This window comes from Macaca nemestrina, chromosome 11 (assembly GCF_043159975.1).
Source record: "Macaca nemestrina isolate mMacNem1 chromosome 11, mMacNem.hap1, whole genome shotgun sequence".
NCBI classification, from domain to species: Eukaryota; Metazoa; Chordata; class Mammalia; order Primates; family Cercopithecidae; genus Macaca; species Macaca nemestrina.
Genome location: NC_092135.1, coordinates 117,450,821 through 117,478,663, shown reverse-complemented (window position 1 = coordinate 117,478,663; position 27,843 = coordinate 117,450,821). Strand labels below are relative to the sequence as shown.

The 27,843-nt window shown below is 48.5% G+C and overlaps 1 protein-coding gene and 1 long non-coding RNA gene across 7 annotated transcripts; one reads left to right on the top strand and one right to left on the bottom strand.

Annotated features, from left to right (window-relative positions):
- LOC139357224 (uncharacterized) lies at positions 1 to 12,108 on the bottom strand. 2 transcript variants are annotated; one of them, XR_011610070.1, is made up of 4 exons: positions 11,916 to 12,108; positions 6,832 to 7,122; positions 4,851 to 5,124; positions 1 to 101 (listed from the first exon to the last, which is right to left on the bottom strand). It is a non-coding gene; the product is annotated as an uncharacterized lncRNA (long non-coding RNA). The 2 variants fall into 2 exon arrangements; XR_011610069.1 differs by lacking the exon at positions 1 to 101 and having other exon boundaries at positions 4,223 to 5,124.
- On the top strand, positions 412 to 27,465 carry DNPE (aspartyl aminopeptidase). Of its 5 annotated transcripts, XM_071073423.1 has the most exons (16): positions 412 to 572; positions 12,115 to 12,162; positions 13,643 to 13,736; positions 13,826 to 13,914; positions 14,029 to 14,142; positions 14,390 to 14,515; positions 14,698 to 14,828; positions 15,089 to 15,164; positions 15,252 to 15,359; positions 16,346 to 16,423; positions 17,996 to 18,079; positions 19,250 to 19,410; positions 19,802 to 19,841; positions 19,951 to 20,052; positions 26,637 to 26,804; positions 27,317 to 27,465. In XM_071073423.1, the coding sequence occupies exons 1-16, from the start codon at positions 513 to 515 to the stop codon at positions 27,365 to 27,367; spliced, it is 1,530 nt and encodes a 509-aa protein (XP_070929524.1). In that variant the 5' UTR covers positions 412 to 512; the 3' UTR covers positions 27,368 to 27,465. The 5 variants fall into 5 exon arrangements, with proteins under 5 accessions (XP_070929524.1, XP_011739053.2, XP_011739054.2 ...); XM_011740751.3 differs by lacking the exon at positions 12,115 to 12,162 and having other exon boundaries at positions 414 to 572; XM_011740752.3 differs by lacking the exons at positions 412 to 572; positions 12,115 to 12,162 and adding an exon at positions 12,902 to 13,049.
- Positions 27,466 to 27,843: the final 378 nt, after the last annotated feature.

Genomic DNA, 27,843 nt, shown 5'->3' with positions numbered 1-27,843 from the left:
GTCTTTATTGAGCACTTACTACATCAGACACTGTGCTTGATACTGGGACACAGCAGGGAACAAGGAAACAGGGAGGGCCGTGTCCTCCTGGAGCTCACATTCTGATGGGAGAGACAGACAATAAAAAAGTAAACACGTATTAGTGAAATAATTAGAGCATTGGCTGGCAGGAAGCAAACAAAGGGGCCAAAATGGAGAATGAGGGAAGAGTTCTTCAAGGAAAGAAGAAAGTCTCTATCCTTAGCCTCCCAGAATATAAGACACCCCGCCCCCAGGTCAGGTGCCAACATTTAGACATTGGCCACCATATACATCAGCCTGAGGCTTGGGGTTCCCTGAGGATGTTACTGCTTCAGATTGCACTGATGATGTCATAATGGGCTCTAGGGATGATGGAGAGCCCTGGAAGTTGGGGCCCAAGGCAGGGGGATGATCTGGCAACAAAGGCACCTGGTTCAGGCCTGTCCACTCAGACCCAGTCTCCGGCCTTGGGAGGAGGCGAATAGGTCACCATGGCTCGGAGCCTCTCTACCATGTTCGTCCCCAACAGCTGGCTCAGTGGCTACCACAAGGTAACCGGGGCCTGTCTAGTTCTGTGGTCAGCAGGAGTGTCCCAGCCAGTGCAGACACATGTTCCTGGGCACCGGCCTTCCGTGAGCCATGCACTGGCTTAGGCATTATGGGGATAAAGAGATGAATGAGATAGGGTCCCCTGCTCTCAATCTGCTAACAAACTAGACCTCCAGCAAGTGGGTTAACAGAATAATACTCATCATCATCTTGGCTAACTTGGGAGGATTTAATCTTTCCAAACAACCCTGTCTCGTGCCCTATTGGCTCCACATTGCCCAACAACTGAGTTCAAGGGCAACCCAGCCATCGGCACAAGTGTTTTTTGAGAATTTAGATGAGTGTTTCTCAGGGTGATCTAAAGATGGCAGAATTACTTGCAGCACCTGTTAAAAGTGGAGATCCCTGGGCCTCAGCCCAAATCTTCCAAATCAGGATCTTCAGGTATGGGGCTCATGAATCTGCATTTTAAAAAGCACTCAGGGGATTCGCACCCTAAACACTGCCTTAGAGTTTAAACACCTGTCAGTTTCCAAGCCCCATGTCTGCTGGACCAGGGTGGGTCGGTTTCTGTTTGAGATGGTTGTTGGCCTTTGATATTTTTATTACTGATGAAAAGCCATGATTCATAAGCTGCTGGTGGCCAGCTGTCAGTTTGGAAAGGAGTCAGAGGCCACTGAGAACAGAATTTTCTATCTTTTCAACCCATCTATAAAATGCCTACCTGAGCAGACACTGTTTAAAAGCCATTAAAATAGCAGACACAGAATCACCCAGTCCCTGGAACTTTATAGACATATTTACTCAAACTCAAGTGCTTGCAAAGAGTAAATAAACGGGAAGCAAAATGAGTAAGCATCCCTAGAAACACGAACTGAAAGTAAACAGCCCTGTTCACTAAAATAAACAGGACAAATCCAGCGAGGATTAAATGACCTCTAGTCGGGTTGAGAGCCAGAAATGCCCCATCTTGGCTCCCAGAGGAAGGCAAGGGCCTGTGCCCGCCACCTGGAGGGGGTGCGTCAGAAGCTGTATTCCTTGGGGGCTCAGAGCCGGGCCTGCAAGGGCAGACATTACCCTCGGGTGGTAGGAGTGCACCCCAGGCCCCCTGGCATCCTGCTACAGGGCCTGAAAACCCTCATGTTTAAAGATTAAGAAGTGTGTCCTAAAAGTCTTCTGAAAAAGACCACGTTTTCTAGAGGCATATTACCCCAAGTTACTTTTTTTTTTTTTTGAGATGGAGTCTTGCTCTGTCGCCCAGGCTGGAGTGCAGTGGTGCGATCTCGGCTCACTGCAACCTCCACCTCCCGGGTTCAAACGATTCTCCTGCCTCATCCTCCCAAGTAGCTAGGATTACAGCCATGCACCACCACACCCAGCTCATTTTCGTATTTTTAGTAGAGACAGGGTTTCACCATGTTGGCCAGACTGGCCTCGAACCCCTGACCTCAGGTGATCCTCCCACCTCGGCCTCCCAGAGTGCTGGGATTACAGGCATGAGCCACCGCACCCGGCCCCAAGTTACTATTATTTGCCATTTATTCACTAATTTAGTAAACATTCATTGAGATCCTACTACATGTCAGGCCAGGCACTAAAGATATCAAGAAGTGGTGCATAGACCTGTGCTTAAGTTGCTCACAGTTTAAAATGAGAGATAATACTGGCTCACAAGTACTGTCCACTTAACTATTTGAAGAACTCAGTGATGAGCACCCTACATGCATTATCCCATTTACTCCTCATAACATTACGAGGTTATGACTATCTTCCTCTCATTTACAGATGAGGACGCTAAGGCTCTAAGTCTGTGGTGTGATGGTAGATGTTTAACAGCTAGCTCTCTGGGCCAGGTGTGATGGCTCACAACTGTAATCCTAACACTTTGGGCGGCCAAGATGGGAGGACTGCTTGAGTTCAGGTGTTTGCCACCAGTGTGGGCAACATGGTGAAACTCCATCTAAAATTAAAAATTAAAAAAAAGAAAAGTATCCAGGCACAGTGGCTCACGCCTGTAATCCCAGTACTTTGGGAGGCCAAGGCGGGGGAATCACTTGAGGTCAGGAGTTTAAGACCAGCCTGGCCAACATGGCAAAACCTTGTCTCTACTAAAAATACAAAAATTAGCCAGGCATGGTGGCACATGCCTGTAACCCTTGCTAATCTCCAATCTCATGACTTTAAATAGCATCTGTACCCTGACAATTGTCAAATTTACATATCCCCAGCCCAGATATCTCTTCTAAACTATATATAGTCTCACGTATCCAATTGTTTTTGCTGTGGCCCTAATAAGAATCTCCAGTGTAATGCCTTAATCTGAACTCATTGTTCCCCAAACCTATTCCACCCACATTCTTTTTTTTTTTTTTTTTTTTTTTGAGACGGGGTCTCGCTCTGTCACCCAGGCTGGAGTGCAGTGGCCGGATCTCAGCTCACTGCAAGCTCCGCCTCCCGGGTTCACGCCATTCTCCTGCCTCAGCCTCCCGAGTAGCTGGGACTACAGGCGCCCGCCACCTCGCCCGGCTAGTTTTTTGTATTTTTTAGTAGAGATGGGGTTTCACCGTGTTAGCCAGGATGGTCTCGATCTCCTGACCTTGTGATCCACCCGTCTCGGCCTCCCAAAGTGCTGGGATTACAGGCTTGAGCCACCGCGCCCGGCCCCACCCACATTCTTAATCATGTGGAGACTACTTGGAAGGCTGAGGCACGAGAATCACTTGAACCCAGAAGGCAGAAGTTGCAGTGAGCCAAGATCACGCCACTGTACTCCAGCCTGAGCAACAGAGCGAAACTCTGTCTCAAAAAAAAAAAAAAAAAAAAAAAAGGAAAAGAAAAGAAAAAACCAACTAGCTCTCTGGAAGAAAAAAAATGGCCTGATTTGTAGTGTTTGCCAATCTCAATAGTGTAAATACTTGCAGGCCTGTCTCAAGCTTCCTGCCTGATGTCTCTGAATGTGCAACAGGAAAGAGATGGGGGTGGGAGGGGAGGGGGGCTGGCTCTGGCACAACACGGCAAACACGACCCACAGCTAATAAATGTAGGAGCCAGGATGTGAGCCAGGTGTGTGGATCCCGAGCCCACACTCATAACCGCTTTGTTATACTGTCACTAACTACACAAGAGCATTGACATTCAAGGGGGATACATCTTAAGACCTTTGTGAAGTGCCAGTTTTACAGTATTCCATAAAGCACGCAGAGTTAGTAACCAGCACTTTCCTATACCTCTTTGTTTTCATCACTAACAGGAGCAGTTGGTTTTCCTTTGAGGGCCATTCTAAAAACCTTTTTATTTGGAAATAATTTTACCTTCCCAAGAGGTTGCAGAAATTGTACACAGAGGTCTGTGTGCCCACCACTCAGTTTGCCCAGATGGTTACATCTTAGATAAGCACAGCACAGTATTACACTCAGGAAAGTGACATAGGTAAAATGCGTGTGCATAGGGTTTGATGCCATTTTTTTCCAGGTTTGCCAGATTTAGCAAATGAAAATACAGGAAACTCAGTTAAATTTTGTTTTTAGTATAAGCATATCCTACGCAATATTTGGGACATACTTATACTGAAAAGATTATTCCTTTTTTTTTTTTTTTTTTTTTTGAGATGGAGTCTCGCTCTGTTGCCCAAGCTAGAGTGTAGTGGCGTGATCTCAGCTCATTTCAACCTCCACCTCCTAGGTTCATGTGATTCTCCTGCCTCAGCCTCCCAAGTAGCTGGGATCATAGGTGCCCACTACCATACCCGGCTAATTTTTGTGTTTTTAGTAGAGATGGGGTTTTAATATGTTGGTCAGGCTGGTCTCGAACTCCTGACCTCAAGTGATCAACCTGCCTTGGACTCCCAAAGTGCTGGGATTACAGGCATAAGCCACCACGCCTGACCCTTATTTTTCTTAAGTTCAAATACATTGGGCATTCTGTATTTCATTTGGCAACCCTAATTTTATCACAGGTAGAGTCATAACCACCACTATAATCAAGACATATAACTATCCATCACCATTAAGATGTTCCTGAGCCACCCCTTCATAGTCACACACATCCCTCCCCGAATCCTCCCCAGCCCTGAGCAACCACTAATCTGTTCTCCATCTCTATAATTTTGTCATTTTTTTCACTCAGCGTAAGGCACCTGAGATCCAGCCATGGTATTGCATTTAGCAACCACTTGTTCCTTTCTATTGCTGAGTATTATCCCATGAGGGTCCTTTTTCACAAAGAACAATTATTTTTCAAAATTTCTTTAATTCAGTAAGTGTTTATTGTATATCCACTACCTGCCAGGCACCGAGGATTGCAGCAGCAAAGTAAAATTGGTTACACGTCACAGGCCAGCAGGTTACTTCCAGTTGACAGAGACTTCTTCCTGTGGATCCTAAGATAGGAGATGACACTGGTGCTAGGAGGGGAGGACTGGCCTCCCTGAGCACTTCCCTCTGGAGACGCTAGGGAAGGCTTTGTGAAGGAGCTCGGGAGGCAGGGTTTGCTGATGGATCTGACGTGGGGTGCAAGAGAAAGAGATGCACCAAGGCTAACACCAAGAGTTATGACCTGAAATTGGAAGGACAGAGTTGCCATTTACTGAATGTATGGCAGACACATCTGACAGCAATAACCGAAGCACATCCTGAAAATGACCCTGAATGGCAGATATACTTGATATGTGTTTGGAGTTCTGAGCTGAGAAATCCTGGAGTGGGCAGCCTAGAGATCCTCATCTATGAGGAACCTCTGAGCCCCCTTCCCATCCTGTGGAACAAGGGCCATACAGGGGACCGAAGCCCTTTATTTTGGGTTAAATGAAGGTTGCCAGGTGGAGGTTGTTATGGAGCGGGTGTTGAGTGAAAATGCATGCTTTCTGCAGGTGACAGCGGTTCTACTGTCCAGCTCACCACCACTGGACCATCTCGTATGTAAGTTCTCCTCAATAGAGCCCACGTCAGCCAGGCCCAGTGGCTCACCCCTGTGATCCCAGCACTTTGAGAGGCCAAGGTGGGCAGATTGCTTGAGGTCAGGAGTTCGAGACCAGCCTGGCCAACATAGTGAAACCCCGTCTCTACTAAAAATATAAAAATTAGCTGGGCGTGGTTGTGCATGTCTGTAATCCCGAGGAGGCTGAGGCAGGAGAATCGCTTGAACCCAGGAGGTGGAAGTTGCAGTGAGCTAAGATCGCACCACTGCACTCCAGCCTGGGCGACAGAGTGAGACTCCCTCTCAAAAAAAAATCTTGTCTTGTTTGCTGGCTCTGGGTCTCTTCTTTGGCCTCTTGAACCTGGAGCCTTCCCTATTGGAGTGGACAGGGCTTCAGCACAACACTGAGATGGGAAGAATGTGGATGGAATAGGTTTGGGGTACAAAGAGTTCAGATTAAGACATATTACACTGGAGATTCCTATTGGGCACACACATGGAAACTGTGCAAAAACAATTGGATATATGAGAATATATATAGTTCAGAAGAGATATATGGGCTAGGGATATGTAAATTTGACAATTGTCAGGGTATAGATGCTATTTAAAGTCATGAGATTGGAGATTAGCAAGGGAGTGAGGGTAGAGAGAATTCTAAGCACTGAGCCCTGAGGCCTTCCATTTAAAGATGGGAGATGAGGCCAGGCACGGTGGCTCATGCCTGTAATCCCAGCAATTTGGGAGCCCCAGATAAGAGTATCACTTGAGGTCGGAGTTGGAGACCAGCCTGGCCAACATAGTGAGACCTCATCTCTATTTTAAAAACATGAAAATAATAAAATAATAACAACATTAACGATGGGAGATGAGGAGGAGCCAGAAGAGACCCAAAGGAGTGGTGGTGAGGGTAGTAAGTGTCTAGGAGGCGAAGTGAAGAGAGTGCTCCCAGGAGAGCAAGCAGCTATGTCAAATAGGACCCATGGGTCAAGGACAATGAGGACTGAAAATTGACCATTGGGTTCAGCATTGTGGAGGTTGTTTTTGACCTTGACAAGAAAAGTTGTGGTGGAAGGATGGTGGTAAAACCTCATTCTAGAGGGTTTACAAGAGAAAGAGAGAAGAGGAATCGGGAAAAAGTCAGTCTAGATAGCTCTTTTTAAAAGAGATTTACATAAAGAGGAGAAGGAAAATGAGGCCACTGCTGGAGGGAGACTGGGGGTTAAAAGAGGATTATTTTTTCATGGGAGAAATTATAGCACATGTATATGTTAATCAGCTTGACCCACCAGAACTGTGGAGATTGATAATGCAGGAGAAAGGGAAGAACTGTTGACATGGTGCCCTTACGTAAGCAAGACGGGTGGAATCTTGTGCACAAGTGGAGAGGGTGGCCTTGGATAGGAGCACAGATGGTTCACCCACAGAAATGAGGACAGCAGAATATGGAGCTCAGATCCTGGTAGGAGCCTAGGCGTGGCAGCTTAAAACTTGCGGAAATTCTCTTTTGAAGGCTTCTATTTTCACAGTAAAATGGGAACAATGGTCCTCAGCTGAGAGTGGGGATGGAGGAGGACACTGGATGAAACTGTCCTCCAGGAGAGCAAAGCAGCAAATGGTCCAGGAGATGCAATAGGACCTCTGGGCAGTACAAAGAACACACTTAGGTTAGTGGTTGAGTTTAAAGCAAGCTTGTCTGGCTGGGTACAGTGGCTCACTCCTGTAATCCCGGCACTTTGGGAGGCCAAGGCAGATAGATCACTTGAGGTCAGGAGTTCAAGACCAGCCTGGCCAACATGGTGAAACCCCATCTCTACTAAAAATACAGAAATCAGCCTGGCATGGTGGCTCATGCTTGTGAGCTGCTTGAGATGCTGAGGCAGGAGAATCCCTTGAACCCAGGAGGCAGAGGTTGCAGTGAGCTGAGATCATGCCACTGCACTCCAGCCTGGGCAACAGAGTGATACTCTTTCTCAAAAAATAAAAAATAAAAATTAAAAAAATTTTTTTAAAAAAAGGGCAAACTTGTCCAACCCACCGCCCATGGACCGCATGCAGCCCAGGACAGATTTGAATACAGCCCAACGCATATTTATAAACTTTCTTAAAACATTATGAGATATTTTTGAAATGTTTTCAGCTCATCAGTTATTGTTAGTGTTATTATTAGACCAATTAGCTATTGTTCGTGGCCAGTTCAAGACCAGCCTGGCCAACATAGTGAAACCCTGTCTCTACTAAAAATACAAAAAATTAGCCAGGCATGGTGATGCGTGCTTGTAATCCCAGCTATTCAGGAGGCTGAAGCAAGAGAATCACTGGAACCCAGGAGATGGAGGTTGCAGTAAGCCAAAGTGGCGCCACTGCACTCCAACCTGGGCAACAGAGTGAGACCTATCTAAAAAAAAAAAAAAAAAAATTAACTGGGTGTGGTGGCAGGTGCCTATAATCCCAGCTACTTGGGAGGCTGAGGCAGGAGAATCACTTGAACCCAGGAGGCAGAGATTGCAGTGAGCTGAGATGGCGCCACTGCACTCTAGCTTGGGTGAGAGAGTGAGTCTCCATCTCAAAAAAAGAAAAGAAAAGAAAAGATATATGTATCCTATCAACTCACAATGAAGTGTATGTAATGACTGCTATGTTCACACAAAAGTATTTGCACTTTAATATGTGTTAAACCAAAAAGATGAATGAATAATGGTAGCATTCTTAACATCAGCTAAGATCTGCCGGGGAAGATTTTCTCAGAAGGCCAAGGGCAGGAATGATTCTCAGAAACTTTTTCTTTCTTGATCTCTAGTCATCCCATGACTTTCCCATCTGAACTCCAAATCCATTACCATTTCCTTACCCAGAGGTGACCATTATCCTTCCAAACCTGTTTCTATCCATTTACATATGTATTTACATAACATCTAGAAATATAAATTTAGCTCATTGTGTGAGTTTTATCTAAATGTCCTCACCTTAGATTCTAGAAATTGTTTTTTTTTTTCACTCAACAGTATATTTGGAATTCTTTTCTGTAACAGTTCCTAAAGATTGACCTCCTTTTTTGAAATTTTTATTAACTGCTACACAGCACTTTAAAATACTGTGTCTCAAGCATTCAAATCATCTAGGAATCTTGTTAACATGCAGATGCTGCTTCAATAACTCTGGGGTAAGCCCTGAGGTTCTGCATTTCTAAAAAGCTCCCAGATGTTATCGATGTTGCTGGTCAACAGATCACACATTTAGTAGCAAAGATGTACGGTATGAGTGGAGTAGTGTGCTGGGGCCAACTTGGACAAGCTCATGAAAACTGATTGTCAAATTTCCAGGAATTTGGTGAGTTTGTTGTTAAACACAGCAATCATTAAAAAAAAAAAAACTAAATTATATACACTTACAATTAAATACGTTATATTACAGATAACAAAAACCAAAAATCCATCACTTTTCCAAACATTTTACTGCCTTCTTAAATCTGTGCTGTTGATGTTACGTCTATCTATTGTGTCTGCATGGTGGAAATCTACATAATGGCATGCTTCTGCACAGCTCTTCCCAACTCCATTCAGTGACATCATCTCGACAGCTTGAAATCGGCCATGGGGAACATTTACACCATAGAAATTTGGGTATAAAGGTCTTCTGGGGTGAGCAGGTCTATGCAAACCTACCCCCAAAGTTCAGGGAAGCTGAAAAGTCGAAGAAAGAGGCTGACATATCCAGTCTCTCAGAAAGAAACATTTCATAGGGACTTATGAATAGAGGCCATACTTTCAGAGATGAAATGGTAGATTACCCTGCAAATCCAGGGCTCCATAGGGAAAGAGTGTGTTGAATAATTGAAATTGACCCCTCAGGCAAAGTCATGAATGCTATGTGAATCTGCCTAAGGGCAGGATTTATGGTAATAGTAGGTAAAGTAGAAAACTTAGAGTCATTCCTGGAACAGAGGTTGTTGAAAAGTCAACATGGCAGATTAGCTTCCCAGATGGAGTTGCTTTAGCCTCCAGAAAACGCTTGCATTACCCCAAGCCTTCTCCAACACTTGATATTACCCATCTTTTCCATTTTTGTTAATCTGCTAAATAAAAAGAAAGGTATCTCATTTTTATTTATTTATTTTTTGAGATGGAGTCTTGCACTTGTCGCCTGGGCTGGAGTGCAATGGCATGATGTTGGCTCACTGCAACCTCCGCCTACCGGGTTCAAGCAATTCTCCTGCTTCAGTCTCCTGAGTAGCTGGGATTACAGGTGCCCACTACCATGTCCAGCTATTTTTTTGTATTTTTAGTAGAAATGGGGTTTCACTATGTTGGCCAGGCTAGTCTCGAACTCCTGACCTCGTGATCCCCCCACCTTTGCCTCCCAAAGTGCTGGGATTACAGGCATAAGCCACCACGGCCAGCCAGTATCTCATTTTTAACTTGCATTTTCCTGTTTAAAGTAAGATTAGGTGTCTCATATGTTCATAACCAGAAATTTAACAATATTTCTTGCTCTTGTAAATACATCCTTTTTACTTTTTTTTTCTTTTTTACCCAAACCAAAAATGGTCAATAAGAACCTTTTTTATTTTTATATTTTCTAGGTGATTATTGTACAAGAAAGTCAGTGTTTTTTAAATTAGGCTACCCTTCCTACCAGTTCTAATAATAGCTTGATCGTTTATTTTCTTGGGGATTCTAGGTAATCATATAATCTATAAATAATGACCAATTTTACTTTTCTGCGTATACAATTGTTAATTTTGTTTTGTGGTACTGGCTCTGACTACAGCTCCACATTGTCTAGCAGCAGTAATAGCTCATCAGTGTCTCACTTCTGATTTGAATAGGAACACTTCTGTATTTCCCCAGTAATGTTTGCTCTAGATTTCTTGTAGATGTCCTTTATCCTCTTCCTGGTTTCTTAGGGGATTCTTTTTTTTAATCAAGAATGGAGGTTCAATTTATCAAATGTTTACTTTCACTTTCTTTTTTTTTTTGAGACAGTCTTGCTCTGTCGCCCAGGCTACAGTGCAACTGCGCAATCTCTGCTCACTGCAAGCTCTGCCTTCCGGGTTCACACCATTCTCCTGCCTCAGCCTCCCGAGTAGCTGGGATTGTAGGTGCCCACCACCACACCCGGCTAATTTTTTTTTTTTTTTGTATCTTTAGTAGAAACGGGGTTTCACCATGTTAGCCAGGATGGTCTCGATCTCCTGACCTCGTGATCCGCCCGCCGTGGCCTCCCAAAGTGCTGGGATTATCGGCGTGAACCACCGCGCCTGGCTCACTTTCTAAGTTATGCATTTTGGTGATGTTTGAATCTATTACACAAGCATGTACTCTTTCCTGTGATCAGAAAGAACATTAAAAGTGGTTCCTTATTCAGGTTGTCTCCTTCCCTTATATATTGTAGCCTTATTTCAGCCCTTTCACTGTCCTCCTTGAATGTGTCCCCTCCCCAGGAGGTGGAGGACAAGAACGTTCTCTCCATGTCCTGCTCAGCATTGAGCTTTATACATTATGGTATGTATGTATGTATGTATGTATGTATGTATGTATGTATGTATGTGGAGACAGAGTCTCACGCTGTCGCCCAGGCTGGAGTGCAGTGGCACGATCTCGGCTCACTGCAACCTCCGCCTCCCGGGTTCAAGCGATTCTCTTGCCTCTGCCTCCTGGGTAGCCGCTGGGATTACAGGCACGCGCCACCACGCCCGTCTAATTTTTGTATTTTTAGTAGAGACAGGGTTTCACCATGCTGGCCAGACTGGTCACGAACTCCTGACCTCAAGTGATCTACCCACCTCGGCCTCCCAAAGTGCTGGGATTACAGGCGTGAGCCACTGCACCAGACCCATAACGGTATTTCAACAAACGGTTAGGGAATGCCATGAATTTCAGCCAGCATCTAGTGCGTGAATTCTTGAAAACTCCCCTGCCATATCTACTAGTTTGAAGTGAGGGCTGCAGGACCTTTCCAGCCTCTCCCTATCCCACCCTGTCACTCCCGACCCCACGTATATAGACGGCAGATTGCTCCATAAACCTGTGATGTCTGGAATTTTGATTGGACCCCTAGTAGCTGGGCCCTGTTTGGGATCTAGAGGCCACCAAGAGTCCTGATCAGTTCCTGCATCTAGGAAGGTGCATAGGGTTTAAAACTGCTACTCACTACTCCTGACATGGGAATACTGGAAATGCCAATAATATGGATTTTTTTTTTCTGTTGTTTTAACAAATGGAAAGGGCACAGACATCAGAGTCAAATTCACCCAAACAGATTCACCCAAACAGCTATGTGATCTTGGGCAAGTCAACTTCTGTGTCTGTGGACCTCCCATGTAACATAATACTTTACCAAAGTGTATAGAAAAAGGTCCAGAAAAGATCTGAGAGAAGCCTGTAGGGTTGTTCAAAGCCTCTGCAATCAAATTGATGGAGCTCAAACCCCACCTGTGCCGTTTATTACTCGATGGATCACTCGTCTCCGTATCTCAGCTTTCCTTATCCATGCATAAACTGGGGACAGTAAGAGTACATAGTTGATGGGCCAGATGTAAAGATGAAACGAGGTAACAAGCCAAGCTTTATCATAAAGCTAAAGCTCACCGTGAGCTCCCCATGGACATTAGCCTTATTGCTTTGTCACAAGGGCGGCTGTGGCGAGAGACAGCACTTTGTACCGTACCCGTTGGACCCGGTGAGCTGGAAGGGGCGAGTTTTTTATTGCCCTCGCTGCACAGGGCACGGGGAAGGGGGCCGTCCGCGGCTGTCCTAGCACCTCCGCGGCGGCAGAGGGCCCTGGCGGCAGCTGCGGGTCGCTCGGCGGGGGCTAGGGGGGTGCGGGGCGGGCAGCCCCCGCAGGGGCGGAGACGGGGGCGGGGCGAAGGCGGAGGCGCGGCCTGGAGAGGGATGGGGCGGAAGCGGGGCGGATGGTACGGCGAGGGGGCGGGGCGGACGAAGAAGCGTGACTAGGGGCGGGGCGTGTGGCGCAGCCTGGGGAGGAGCGGGGCAGAGTGGGCGCCACTGCCTGACTAGGGGCGGGAAGCGCAGGGAGGCCTGACGAAGAGCGGGGCGGGCTGTGCGGCCAGACTAGGGGCGGAGCAAGGGCGGGGACAGGGCGAGTGGTGGGGGTACAGCGAGGGCCGAAGCGGAGGGGGGAAACCCGGTGAGGGGCGGGGCAAAGCGGGGAGGGCGGTGCAGCCTGGCGAGAGGCGGGGCGGACGAGGAAGCTTGACTAAGGGCCCGGCGGGCCGTGCTGCCTGGCGAGGGGCGGGGCGGACGGGGCGGCCAAGCTAGGGGCGGAGCAAGGGCGGAGCAAGGGCGGGTGTAAGGCAGGTGGTGGGGGCCCAGTTAGGGGCGGAGCGCATAGGGTAAGCCCGCCGAGGGGCGGGGCGGCCCGGCCTGGGGCGGGGCGGGGCTGGGCGGCCGGGGAAGCCTGATGACGGCCTGCGCGTGCGGCTCGGCCTGAAGGGGCAAGCGGAGGACTTGCAGGGCTGGTGAGGGGCGGGGCAGGCGGCGCGGTGGGGGCGGGCCGAGCCCGGAGGCCGGATGAGCGGACACGACCCGACGCGCGGAGCCATGCAAGTAGGTGGCTCCCGACGGCCCCGCTTGAATTTCGATCCCAAACCGGGTCCGGCGCCCTCCCGGGCCCAAGCTTAGCGCGGTGCTGCAGTGGGGCCGCCCGACCCAAAGCGAAACCGAAAGCCTCGCGGAGGGTGACCTGACGACGTTCCTGGGACTGGAAGGGGGAGTCCTGCGAGAGACTAGGTGGATGAGGAGGAGTCAGGGTGTTCCTTGGAGTACAGGGCTTTGGCTCCGGGCTGGGGACGCGCACGTGATGCAGGCCGCCTCAGAGTATAGGGCCCGCTTGGGATCCCGGAGTTTGGGAGCAGAACAGTATTTCCTAGCTGGGCAGGAACATGGGGGTGGGACTTAGGGAGTCGGGCTAAAGTTCGGATTAAGGGGCGGGCCCGGGTCGTGATCCTGGGCCGGCGGGCTGAAGCTTTCAACGGAGAGTTTCAGCCCTGGGTTTGGGTCTGTCGGTGGGGACGGGCATAAGCAGAGGTTTGTGCCTTGGAGTGGTCACTTCTGGGGGTGGGGATGGGAGAATCCTCGGAACCTGGGTGAAAGGTCAGGGGTCCCAGACCTCGTAAAAGTCTGAGCGCACCCTCCCCTAGGTGGCCATGAACGGTAAGGCCCGCCAAGAGGCGGTGCAGACTGCGGCCAAGGAACTCCTCAAGTTCGTGAACCGGAGTCCCTCTCCTTTCCACGGTAAGTGGTGGCCAGGGCAAGGGAGAAGAGTGGAGGCTGATGTGTCCCTCACCAGCTTCCATCTCTGTGAGAGGGTGCTTTTCCCACAGCTGTGGCTGAATGCCGCAACCGCCTTCTCCAGGCTGGCTTCAGTGAACTCAAGGAGACTGAGAAATGGAATATTAAGCCGGAGAGCAAGGTACTGGGGGTGGGGTGGGGATGGAAAGGCGGGTCCCTAGGCTGGGTCTCAAAGCCCTGTGTGCCAGATGGCTAATGCAACTCACACCCCTGTCTTTCCTCCCCTTCTCCTCAGTACTTCATGACTAGGAACTCCTCTACCATCATAGCTTTTGCTGTAGGGGGCCATTATGTTCCTGGCAATGGCTTCAGCCTCATCGGGGCCCACACGGACAGCCCCTGCCTCCGGGTAAGGAAATGGGACGGTGTTGGGGTGGGAGGAGATGTCAGGGGGAGTACAGGGCAAAAGAGAACCAGGAGGTACAAACTGGAGCCTCTATCCCCTGGAGTAAGGGAGAACGTAAACTTTTTGGCCTCTTCCTCCACACTTTGAGTCTTTCATGTGACACTAATATCCGCTGTCTGTGTAGCTGAAGTCTCATCTCCACATCTCGTCATGAAGCCTTCTCTGATTTCTTCCCCATCTTTACACTCAGGTGAAACGTCGGTCTCGCCGCAGCCAGGTGGGCTTCCAGCAAGTCGGTGTGGAGACCTATGGTGGCGGGATCTGGAGCACCTGGTTTGACCGTGACCTGACTCTGGCTGGACGCGTCATTGTCAAGGTGGGAACCGAGGTTGGGAATGGCAGAGCCTCCTCGGAAGACTGACTGCCACACTCCTCAGGGTACCCGTGGGGAAGAGGGGTGGAGGCAGTCTGGTCAGAGGACCGTCCTGCTTAGTCTGAGTGAAGACTGACCACTGGGATAGGAGGCACCCTGGGCTGACTTGGTCTGGCTGGCCACAGTGCCCTACCTCAGGTCGGCTGGAGCAGCGGCTGGTGCATGTGGAACGGCCCATTCTTCGCATCCCACACCTGGCCATCCATCTGCAGCAAAACATCAACGAGAACTTTGGGCCTAACACAGAGATGCACCTGTGAGACTGGGGTGGGGCTGCGGTGGCTGGGAGGGGTGGTGAATGATATCAGGTGATTATTACCTAATGGTAGCCACAGTCACATTTTACTCTTGGGACCCAGTTAGTTTCTAAGGGTCCTCACAGCCTTGCCATTTGGGGAGTGGGCTGGGAATTGAAGGGCAGGGGCAGTTGCCCATCAGGAGGCACCTGAACTTACCAGATGCCCCACTCTGCTGTGCCCTCCTCACAATCCCCCCCCAACCCACGTCTCCCCACAGAGTCCCCATTCTTGCCACAGCCATCCAGGAGGAGCTGGAGAAGGGGACTCCTGAGCCAGGGCCTCTCAGTGCTGCGGTAAGAGTCCCCTGATCATGGGGAGTCCCCTGAGAAGAGGGGAGGAGAGGAGGAATGGACTCTTCCCAGCGTCTTTCTGCTCTGCAGGAGGAGCGGCACCATTCGGTCCTCATGTCTCTGCTCTGTGCCCATCTGGGGCTGAGCCCCAAGGACATAGTGGAGATGGAGCTCTGCCTTGCAGACACCCAGCCTGCGGTGAGGACTGGCTGTAGGAACCCGTGGGTGGAGGGCCTCCAGGATCCCAGCCACCCGTAGCCAGTCCTGCTGAAGCACCCTTCACCTCCACCAAGCCCTCAGTGACTCTCATCCCCATTCTTCGCAGTAGACACATCCCTCACTGTTTCTAGGTGGTGATTCTCAAAAAGACAAGTTCCCCACCCCAGACCTGCCTGCTAGGACTGTCTTGGAATTGGCCCTTTTTACAGATTCCACAGGAGTTTCTTCTATAGGTGGGCCCTGTCTGCTTTGACCCACACTGACACTGAACTGCTTAGGGAAAGAGGTCTGGATGTGGCCATCTGTTCTCTGTCTCGCTGTTGCTGATGGTCAGAGATTGCTAAATCTTTGGATGCTCTGTACTGCTTGAACATGTACTGAGTTTCAGTTTCTGTTTTTTGACTGGTTTCCTCTGTTCACTTCTTTGGGCTTTTTGGTAACAATTCAGCCCTTCCTCTTCTTGACCCACAGGAAGAGGTCAAGAGCTATTGGCCTCCACCCTTCTGTTCCTCAGTGCCAGCCCAGCCCCCTTCTCCAGTCTCTGCTCAGTCCTGCCCAGCAAGGAATCCCAACACTTTGGGAGGCCGAGGCGGGAGGAATCACATAAAGTCAGGAGTTCAAGACTAGCCTGATCGACATGTTGAAACCCCGTCTCTAATAAAAATACAAAAATTAGCTGGGCCTGGTGGTGCGTGCCTGTAATCCCAGCTACTCAGGAGGCTGAGGCACGAGAATCCTTGGAACCCAGGAGGCAGAAGTTGCAGTGAGCTGAGATCAAGCCATTGCACTTCAGACTGGGCAACAAGAGCGAACCTTCATCTCAAAAAAAAAGAAAAAAGAAAATAGTGCACTAAGCCCGCGGTCAGGGAGAGGTTGCGCAAGAAACCAAGGAGGCCCTTGGGAGCAAAAGAAAGGTGAGTAAGGGTGGAGGGTTGAAGGTCGGGCTGACTGTCTTATCTCTCTAGGTCTTGGGTGGTGCCTATGATGAGTTCATCTTTGCTCCTCGGCTGGACAATCTGCACAGTTGCTTCTGTGCCCTGCAGGTGAGGAGCTGGGGCACCCTAGGCAGTACATACCACCAGCAGAGATGGCATGTTTGGGGTCGGAAGAGCTGCCTAAAGCCCCAGCAGGTTGTGAGAGAGGGCCGTTGTCTACCTGCTCAGTCTGCTGGTGCTGGATGGACCAGGAGGGGGCCCTAAATGCTGCAGCCTCAGCATCACTACCTTTGGACTCTGTCCTTGCACTGTCAGGGGGTTGAGGCAAGAGGAAGGCTGACAAGTTGATTAGAGCACCATGGTGTCTTATCCTAGCCTTGCTCCTGCTGCTTCTCCTGAAGTTAACCTCTGCCTCAGGGAAAGGCCTTATCATCCCACAAGGCAGTATCATCCACCTCCTTCTGCTTCCTACTCCACCCCTCAGGCTTAAGCCCCAGCCTTCTCCCTGTTTCTTGGGATCTCAGTCAGGTAACCTGTCTTCCTAGTCACCTTGCTATTCCCCACCTTCTCTCCACCCTAGTCAATTCCCTTTCTTTCTCTGCTCTTGCCCTTGATCTCCCTCTGCCTTTTTCTGCCTTTCCTTCCCTGTAATCCTGTGGCTGGAGATAGGCTTTGAGCTGTAACTGAGACCAGAGCCGGACCTGGGACCTGCATCCACTTCTGCAGGCAGCCAGACAGTCATGTCACCTTGATGGAGTCTGTCACCTCTTTGAACGTTAGTCTTTTCCCTGAGGCCAATCAGTTTATGTGATCTGTGTAGCCTTTTGACTTTCCAGGACTCTCAGCTCTTCCTCTCTTCTTCCTCCACATCTTCCTACTGGCTTTTGCATGGGAAGGTAGAGAACACCCAAAGGATGGTGCCTCCTGTCCCAGTTGAAAAGGTTTCTACCTAGCTATTGATTTGGCAACAAAAGGAAGAAAAGGAAGGAGTGAGGGGGAAGGGAGGGAAGGAAGGAAGGAAGGAAGAAGGAAGGAAGGAAGGAAGAAGGAAGGAAAGAAGGAAGGAAGGAAGAAGGAAGGAAGGAAAGAAGGAAGGCAGGAAGTCGGTCCCTACCACACCCTAAAGGTTTCTACCTATGTAGCTATTGATTTGGCAAAAAAAAAAAGGAAAAGGAAAGAAAAGAAGGCTGGGCACGGTGGCTCACGCCTGTAATCCCAGCACTTTGGGAGGCTGAGACGGGCAGATCATGAGGTCAGGAGATCGAGACCATCCTGGCTAACACGGTGAAACCCCATCTCTACTAAAAATACAAAAAAAAAATTAGCCTGGTGTGGTGGCGGGCGCATATAGTCCCAGCTACTCGGGAGGCTGAGGCAGGAGAATGGCGTGAACCCTGGAGGCGGGGCTTGCAGTGAGCCGAGATCGCACCATCGCACTCCAGCCTGGGCGACAGAGCAAGACTCTGTCTCGACAAAAAAAAAGAAAAGAAAGGTCCCCACCACACCCTCTGCCAGGCAGTGCCCTAATTGATAAAAGCCATGGCCACGGAAGGCAGACAGGGGAACGTGTACACCCAAGGTGCTGGTGGACGGGGAAGTGTGCACACCCAAAGTGCTGGTGGGCTGAGTTCCAGCAGAAGGAAGTTGGAGATGATGCTCTCATTTCCTTCCCTGAACCAGGCCTTGATAGATTCCTGTGCAGGCCCTGGCTCCCTGGCCACGGAGCCTCATGTGCGCATGATCACACTGTATGACAACGAAGAGGTACGTGGAGGGTTCTGGGGAGGGTCCCCTCTGCAGAGTCTTCCACAGCCAACTTGTGCCAGGCATCCACCATGAGCCAGGGCTCTTCTGGGGGCCCCAAAGACAGAGGAGATACCACCTGGGCCTTCTTAGCACTTGGTGTCTCCTCTGACTCAACATACATCTGCTTATTCGAGGGTGACCGTCTTTCCTGTATCTCTCTTTGTGCCACATGGTGAGCTTCTTCCTTTAGGACAGGGACTCTACCCAGTCCCTCCTCGTAGCCCCAGGGCTCAGCACAGAGTAGGTCCTCATGATGCCTGTGTGTGTGAGGCTGCAGTCTCAGCTGCATAAGAGAGCTGGAACAGATAGTGCTCTCTCATGTAACAACCCAGGTCAGAGTTAACAGTTTAGTAGGGGTCCCTGCCATCCTGAACACATGACTTCCATTTCAGGATTCAGGGTGGCCGTTCCAGCTCTGGCCATCATGTCTGCACTGAGTTAGTAGGAAGGGCAATTTGAATTTGGCAAAAAAAGAAAAGAAAAGAAAAGAAGGCTGGGCGCGGCTCACGCTTGTAATCCTAGCACTTTGGGAGACTGAGACAGGCGAATCACGAGGTCAGGAGATCGAGACCATCCTGGCTAACACGGTGAAACCCTGTCTCTACTAAAAATACAAAAGGGGCAGTAGACACCCCCTGGCTTTAAGGGTGTAATCCAGAAATGACATTCATCACTGCTTACATTCCACAGAACTTAGCTGCAGGGGAGCCTGGGAATGTCATCTCTAGCTAGGTAGTTAAGTGCTCAACTACAACTTGGGTGTTCTGTTATAAAAGATATCATGGACAGTTAGCAGTCTCTGTCATATGCATAAAAGAAAATTAACCAGTGTGGTGGGGCACCTCTGCTGAGGGTCACAGGATGACCCTGTCATCCTGTGATGTGAGGGTCACAGGAGGAGGAAGGGGAGTAGTGCAGGAAACCCATCAGTACTGTTAAGACTGCGAGTTAGTTTGGCCTCAGCCCACTGTCCAGTGTTCAGTGATGACCCCAGGTTAGGGGTGTTGCTAAGAACACCCAGTGACTCAGTGGGGTTTTGGGCTAGTTGGGCAGTGGACCCCTCTCACTGGCTTCCAAGATCAGGCCCCTGAGCCCAGATTCCCAGAGTCAGGACTCTGCTGTCGCCAGGTGGGGTCTGAGAGTGCACAGGGAGCACAGTCACTGCTGACAGAGCTGGTGCTGCGGCGGATCTCAGCCTCGTGCCAGCACCCGACGGCCTTTGAGGAAGCCATACCCAAGTCCTTCATGATCAGCGCAGACATGGCCCATGCTGTGCATCCCAACTACCTGTGAGTCTCTAGTGCCAGTCACAGTCTTCACATAACTGGGGACCCAAGCGTAGCCTGCCTCAAGGCTCTGCCCTGGCCCCAGCCTCTTCCTTTCTCCCTTCTTCATTCTGCTGGGAGGTTCAGGGGCACTTCCTTTTCACTACTCCGAGACCAACTCGATCAAAGTCATGCAATGCCTAACCCAGGTGTGTGGAATAGCCTTTGTCTACAAACTTGTTTCCATCTATTACTAGAGGCTGCCCGGAACCCTGTGTATGGAATGACTCTAAAGTCCCACTGGGCTGGGCGGGAAAGAGTGGTGATCTATTAGTGATGTCTGCCATGGGAGGGTGGTGAGTGTTGACAGGCCTCCTCCTGTTTGCTATGCCTGGCCCTTACCTGTCTCTTACAGGGACAAGCATGAGGAGAACCACCGGCCCTTATTCCACAAGGTGAGATGTGCCATTTCTCCCTGGGGACTTGGAGGCCTGGCTGTTCTGGGCCCCCTCTCATTCCCTTTGGGCCTGTCATTACCTCTGCCTCACCCTTGACTCTCCCCAGGGCCCCGTGATCAAGGTGAACAGCAAGCAACGCTATGCCTCAAACGCAGTGTCAGAGGCCCTGATCCGAGAGGTGGCCAACAAAGTCAAGGTCCCCCTGCAGGTGAGGGCGGGCCCTGCCTGGCAAGGTGTGATGGAGGGAGCTTGGTGGGGACACAAACAGATGGGCCCCCCATGAACAGGGAACCTGGTAGATGGCCTTCAGTGGAGGGGGTCCCAGTAGAGTGAGAAAAGTAGGGATTTTGAATATAGCTGGATTCCATGCTGGCTCTGCTGCGGTGCTAGCTGTGTGACCTTGGACTAGTCTCCTAGCCTTTCTAAGTCTCAGTTTCCACATCTGTAGAATAGTGATAGTGATGCCTACTTTGCTGGATTTCTATGAAGACTGAAGGTACAGTGTGCTCCTGGCACACGGTAGGCCTGTCTTTCCCTGCAGCACCCCCACTTTCCTGTGTCTTGTACACACCCTAGGAGCTTCCACAGGGAAAGTTCAGGGCTGGGGAGTATGGAACCCCAGCTACTCATTTTCTCTCTTGCCTGAGAAATCAGCCATCTAGTCCTTTCTCCTCAGTGTGTTTGTGTGTGTTTGTGTACATATATATGTTGTATACATATATGTATGTAACACAGTATTGTACGTACGCATATATACACACATATACTGTCATGCATTGCTTAACAATAGGGATACGTTCTGGGAAATGGCATCATTAGGCAATTTTGTTGTTGTGTGAGCATCATGGAGTGTATGTACACAAACCGAGACGGACAGCCTGCTGTGCACCCAGGCTGTGTGGTGTAGCCCATTGCTCCTAGGCTGCAAACCTGTACGGCTTCTTACTGTGCTGAAAACTGTAGGTAATTGTAACAAAATGGTAAGTATACCTAAACAGAAAAGGTACAGGAGGCCAGGCACGTTGGCTCACACCTGTAATCCCAGCACTTTGGGAGGCCAAGACAGGCAGATCACTTGAGGTCAGGAGTTCAAAACCAGCCTGACCAACATGGTGAAACCCCATCCTACCAAAAAATACAAAAATTAGCCAGGCGTGGTGGTGCATGCCTGTAGTCCCAGCTACTTGGGAGGCCTTCCCTACTTGGGAAGGATCTCTTGAGCCCGGGAGGTGGAGGTTGCAGTGAGCTGAGATCTTGCCATTGCACTCCAGCCTGGGTGACAGAGTGAGACCCTGTCTCCAAAAAACAAAACAAAAAAAAAAAAAAAAAAAAGAAAGAGAAAAGGTACAGCAAGCATATGTTATAAAAGATTAAAAATGGTCCACCTGTATAGGGCACTTATGAATGGAGCTTACAGCACTCGAAGTTGCCCTGAATGGTGAGTGAATGTGAAGGCCTAGGACAGTACTGCACACTAGTGCAGATTTTATCAATGCTGGACACTTAGGCTTTATTTTGAAAATTGTATTTCTTCAACAATAAATTAGCTGACTGTTATTTATTTATTTATTTATTTATTTATTTATTTTTGAAACGGAGTCTCGCTTTGTCACCCAGGCTGGAGTGCAGTGGCGCGATCTCAGCTCACTGCAACCTCCATCTCCCTAGTTCAAGCGATTCTCCTGCCTCAGCCTCCTGAGTAGCTGAGATTACAGGCACCCACCACATACCCAGCTAATTTTTGTATTTTTAGTAGAGATGGGGTTTTACCCTGTTGGTTGGGCTGGTCTCGAACTCCTGACCTTGTGATCTGCCTGCCTTGGCCTCCCAAAGTGTTGGGAGTACAGGCGTGAGCTACTGCGCCTGGCCAACTTTTTTACTTTATAAACTTCCATTTTTTAAATTTTTGACTCCTTTGTAATAACACTTGGCTTAAAACGCAAGCACATAGTACAGCTATTCAAAATAATTTCGTTTTTGTATCCTTATTCTATAAGCTTTTTTCTATTTTTAAAATTTTTAGTTATTTTAAAAATTTTTAAACTTTTTGGTTAAAAACCAAGACAGAAACATACACATTAGCCTAGGCCTATACAGGATCAGGATTATCAATGTCCCTGTCTTCCACCTCAACATCTTGTCCCACTGGAAGGTCTTCAGGGATACTGACATTCAGGGAGCTGCTATCTGCTATGATAACAATGCCTTCTTCTGGCAAAGCTCCTTCTGGCACAGCTCCTAAAGAACCTGCCTGAGGCTGTTTTACAGTTAACTTTTTTTTCCCCCCAATAAGTAGGAGTACATTCTAAAATAACAATAGACCGGGCATTGTGGCTTACGCCTGTTATCCCAGCACTTTGGGAGGCCGAGGCGGGCGGATCACTTGAAGTCAGGAGTTCAAAACCAGTTGGCCAACATGGTGAAACCTCGTCTCTACTGAAAATACAAAAATTAACTGGGTGCGGTGGTGCACACCTGTAATCCCAGCTTCTCAGGAGTCTGGGACAGGAGAATCGCTTGAACCTGGGAGGCAGAGGTTGCAGGGAGCCAAGATGGTGCCATTGCACTCCAGCCTGGGCAATGAGTGAAACGCCGTCTCAAAATAAATAAATAACAATAAAAAGCATAATATAGTAAACACATAAACCATAACATAGTCATTTATTATCATTCTTAGGTATTGCATGCTGTACATAATTGCATGTGTTATGCTTTTATATGACTGGCAGCACAGTAGATTTATTTACACTGGCGTCATCACAGACAAGTGAGTCATGCATTGTGCCACAACATTGCGACAGCTGTGATGTCACTAGGCGACAGGAATTTTTCAGCTCCATTATAATCTTATGAGACCACTGCCATGTAGTCTATCCTTGACTGAAATGTCACTATGTAGTGCATGACTGTCTATTTCTATATCTATCTACCTGTCTATATCAGGGACTCGGGCATGGGTGGTCCAGTGACAATCATAGCAGGCAAGTTCTGGCATAGTCAGGCGTAGAACCGCAGCATCCTGACTCCCAGCCCAGGGCTCTTTCTGCTGTACAGTGCTAGCTCTTCCTTTCAGAAAGCTGAATTGTTCTGCCCCCAGAAAGCCTTCTCTGATATTGGATATTGGAGCTGAGACCTAACCACTGAGAAACAAGCAGCTATGGGAGGGTCCCAGCCAGAGGGCACAAGTAGAAAGGCCCCAAGGGGACCAGGAATGAGCTCTCTATTAGGAGGAGAGAAAGGCAGGATGGTAGAGCCAGGATGAGAGCAGGAGGGGGTCAGGGAAGAGGCCCAGCTCAGTGATCATGCAGGAATACCTAGGCCATGGAAGGGCATTTCAATTTTATTCTAAGGCAGTGAGAAGACATTGGGAGATTTTTCTTTAATAACTTACGGCAGAAGTAGGACACATGTATTTTAGAAAATTAGAAAATACAGATAGAGATGAGAAAGTAAAACACTAATCTGCAGAAATTTGGTGTAGTCTTCCAGATTTTTTTCTATGCATGAACTTCATATACAGTTTTTAAAAATGATATTATATTGGATATATTTTTGTTGCCTCTTTTCACTCAGTCATCTTCACCTTTCTATTTCAGTTTTTTTTTTAATTGTTTTTTTAAAATTAGAAACGGTCTTGCTTTGTCTCCCAGGATGGAGTGCAGTGGCATGATCATAGCTCACTGCACCCTCAAACTCCTGAGCTCAGGAGATCTTCCTGCCTCAACCTCCCAAGTAGCTGGTACTACAGATGCATGCCACCATGCTGGCTAATTTTCTATTTTTAGTTAAAATGGGGTTCTTGCTATGTTGCCCAGGCTGGTCTTGAACTCCTGGCTTCAAGCAATCCTCCCATCTTGGCCTCCCAAACTGCTGGGATTACAGGCATGATCTACCAGTCTCAATCCCATTTCAGGAAATTGTTGTTTCAGTAAACTTGTACCTCATCTAATGCACAGATAACTTTCCATTTTCCCCAGTTATCCTCAAAATATTTTTTTACAGTTATTTGACCCACCCTAGTATCCAACTCAGGACCATGCGTTATATTTGGCTAATATGTTGCTTAAATGTCTTCTAACGTAGCACAGTTCCTTCCACCCCTTTTTACATTGGCTTATTCAAGAAACTTCTGGATATGTCTCCTTGCTGCCCCATGGTGTCTTTCGCTTGTCTGTAAGCCCTGTATTTCCTATCAACTGGAATTTCTAAAGACTTGATGCATTCAAGTTAAAGTTTTTTTTTTTTTTTGACAGAGTGAGAGTCTTACTCTGTTGCCCAGGCTGGAGTCTAATGGCGTGATCTCGGCTCATTGCAACCTCCACCTCCCCAGTTCAAGCGATCCTTCTGTCTCAGCCTCCAAAGTAGCTGGGATTACACGTGTGCACCATGATGCCCAGCTAATTTTTGTATTTTTAGTAGAGACAGGGTTTCACCATGTTGGCCAGACTGGACTTGAACTCCTGACCTCAAGTGATCCATCCACCTCAGCCTCCGAAAGTGCTAGGATTACAGGCGTAAGCCACTGTGCCCAGCCTCAAGTTAAACATTTTTGGCTAGAAGACATGGCTGGTGTATTCATATGGCATCACACACATGATATCTGGGTGGGCCACCCTTAGCCTTGCAAAGATTGACCACTGGACCAGTGATGGCCTCTTACCCCTTCATTATATGGTGGTTTTCCCACTATTGACCTGACAGTGACCCATATAAGTGATGAGTTCCCTATTAACCAGACACCTAATGGTTTTAACACAGTAATCCTTGCCTAAATCAGTAATTTCATTAGAATTTACCGAAAAATGCCTGCTTCCCCTGAATTCTTTCAGTCTTCCATTCTTCTGTGAAGTGGAACTTCTTCCCTCCAATCAACTAGGGTTCTTTGGTTATCATGGAATATCATTCCTATTGGAAAGCAGGATAAATGCTAATTCTTTCTGTTATCCACTTTTCAAGGTGAAATGTCATCTCAAATAGTGACAAAGAAGGGTTTTTCCTTTTCCTTTTTCCTTTTTTTTTTTTAAGACAGGGTCTCGCTCTGTCGCCCAGGCTCTGCTCACTGCAACCTCCTCCCCTCAGGTTCAAGAGATTCTCATGCCTCAGCCACCTGAGTAGCTGGGATTACAGGCGTGCACCACCATGCCTGGCTGTTTCTTGTATTTTTTTTTTTTTTCCTTTTTTCTTTGAGTTGGAATCTTGCTCTGTCGCCCAGGCTAAAGTGCAGTGGCATGATCTCGGCTCACTTCAAGCTCCACCTGCTGGGTTCACGCCATTCTCCTGCCCTCAGCCTCCCGAGTAGCTGGGACTACAGGCGCCCACCACCAGGCCCCGCTAATTTTTTTGTATTTTTAGTAGAGACGGGGTTTCACCCTGTTAGCCAGGATGGTGTTGATCTCCTGACCTCGTGATCCGCCCACCTCGGCCTCCCAAAATGCTGGGATTATAGGCGTGAGCCACCGCACCCGGCCTGTTTCTTGTATTTTTAATAGAGACAGGGTTTCACCATGTTGGCCAGGCTGGTCTCGAACTCCTGGCATTATGTGATCTGCCCGCCTTGGCCTCCCAAAGTGCTGGGATTACAGGTGTGAGCCAGCACACCTGGCCTGCTTTTCCCTTTCTGACTATCATAGATCATGGAATTTCATTTATTCAGTGTCCACTATAATTATTATATTTGATGTGTGAATTGTCATGGCTTTGACCAATGGGAGCCCCTTCAGCATAACCCCTGTGGCCTTTGACTCTTGGAAGTCTCCTTGCTCTTTGGAACAACAAAAATTGCAGGCGTGTCTTGTTCATTTCACCCCCCAGACTCAATAGCTTTTGATGAGCAATGGTATTAGAGACCATGGTCTGGCACTGCAAGTGTTCATTGTTCTTTGGGGAGGGGATGGTACTTTGGGAACATTTCCATGGACACAGCAAGAAAAAAGTACATATTTTAAAAATCATGAAGCCAGGTGCAGTAGCTCAGGCCTGTAATCCCAGCACTTGGAGAGGCCGAGATGGATGGATCAGTTGAGGTCAGGAGTTCGAGAACAGCCTGGCCGATATGGTGAAACCCCATCTCTACTAAAAACACAATAATTAGCTGGGCGTGGTGGTGGGTGCCTGTAATCCCAGCTGCTCGGGAGGCTGAGGCAGGAGAATCACTTGAACCCAGGAGGCAGAGGTTGCAGTGAGCTGAGGTCGTGCCACTGCACTCCAGCCTGGGCATCGCAGGGAGACTACATCTCAAAATAAATAAAATAAAATAAAAATGTTTAAATAAAAATCATGAGTTAATACCGTAATTCTTATTCATAAAATTATTCTTGGTTAGTTAAATAGTTATTACCAATTTGATTTTGTAATTCTGTTTCCTCTTACACTGAAAACCTTGATATCTAGCATCGTATTTTCATTTTCTTATTGACTCTTTTACCATAATATAAAGAAAATCATTTCAAAATGTCAGTAGCAATATTTTTAAAGACATTAATATCACTGAGTGTTCTTTTTCTCTGGGTGTGGATATTAAGCAAGAGGGTGACAAGGATGGATACTTTTTAAAATCCCCCTTCCTGCTGTGTGGAGAATGGATTGGAACTAGGGTGGTGGTGATGGAGAGTGAATGGGACCAATTCAGAATATATTGTCCTTTGGGGTCTGCCATTTAGCATTGGCTTTGATTTTTGCTCCGAATGGACTGTCTCCCAAGCCCCTTCCCGCCCTGCAGTTCTAAGATGGCGTCCTCCTTGGCTCTGATAAGCACACACTGCATATTGCTCATGAGTCTCCTTCTCCCCCTAGGATCTCATGGTCCGGAATGACTCCCCTTGTGGAACCACCATTGGACCTATCTTGGCTTCTCGGCTGGGGCTGCGGGTGCTAGATTTAGGCAGCCCCCAACTGGCCATGCACTCTATCCGGGAGATGGCCTGTACTACAGGAGTCCTCCAGACCCTCACCCTCTTCAAGGTAACCCACCCCAGACCCTCTCAATGGCAGCTGGGCTCCTTCCCCTCTAGTGCCTGGATTGGTTGCTGGGACAGCATTGCCATCACAAAGTGACTGGCCTGAGTAGTGGGGGCTGGTTGTCTTACTGGGGCCATGTAGGAAAACAAGGGTCCTGGCCAACCACAATGGCTCATGCTGTAATGTCAACACTTTGGAAGGTAGGATGATTGCTTAGGCCAGGAGTTTGAGATCAGCCTGAGCAACATGGCAAGACCATGTCTCTACAAAAGAGAAAAAAGAGATAAAACAACGGTACATATTCTTCTAAAGGCTCAGGGGCCCTGACCCAAAGAAATGGAAAATGAAGGGATGGGAAGAGGGTATCAGGGCTGAGAAGACTGGGGTGGCTGTCAAGAACAGATGAAACCTCGGTGCTTCTCCTGCTGGAACATAATGTTGGTATGAGGTGGGTGGTAGGACATCTCCATCTGGTCACTCACTAATTTCAAATTCCATGTTGCCTCCCATTATAGGGCTTCTTTGAGCTGTTCCCTTCTCTGAGCCATAATCTCTTAGTGGATTGAGCCCTCTTGGAAAGACTTCCCTGCCATCCCTTTGCACCTGAGAGGGGAAGTTCTTAGCTGAGCTGAAGCTGGATTATTAAAGTGGATTTTCACTCAGACTCTCCGTGCTATGCTTATTTGGAGACTAGAGGAGTGGGAGTTGAACCTGGCTTGAACCTTTGGAACCAGAACAGTTGGGGAGCAGGTGGAGGAGGCCACACTCCTGGGAGATGATGGTTTTAAATCTGATTTTAAATCTCTTCTCTGTCTCAAGTCCATACCTGAAGTGGGTGAAGGGTGGGCTGGGTCCTTAAGCGGAAGATCACTTCTCCCACCCCTAGTCCTCCTCCTAGGAAGTGGCCTCAACGGTCTTTCCTCCTTCCATCCCCAGAATAGGTGTCCCGCTCTGCCCTCAGATATCCTGTTCAGCATCGGGCCCTGTTCAGAGCTGCTCTGGGCAGCCAAAGCTGTTTCCCACCTCCCCCAGTCCCTCCCCA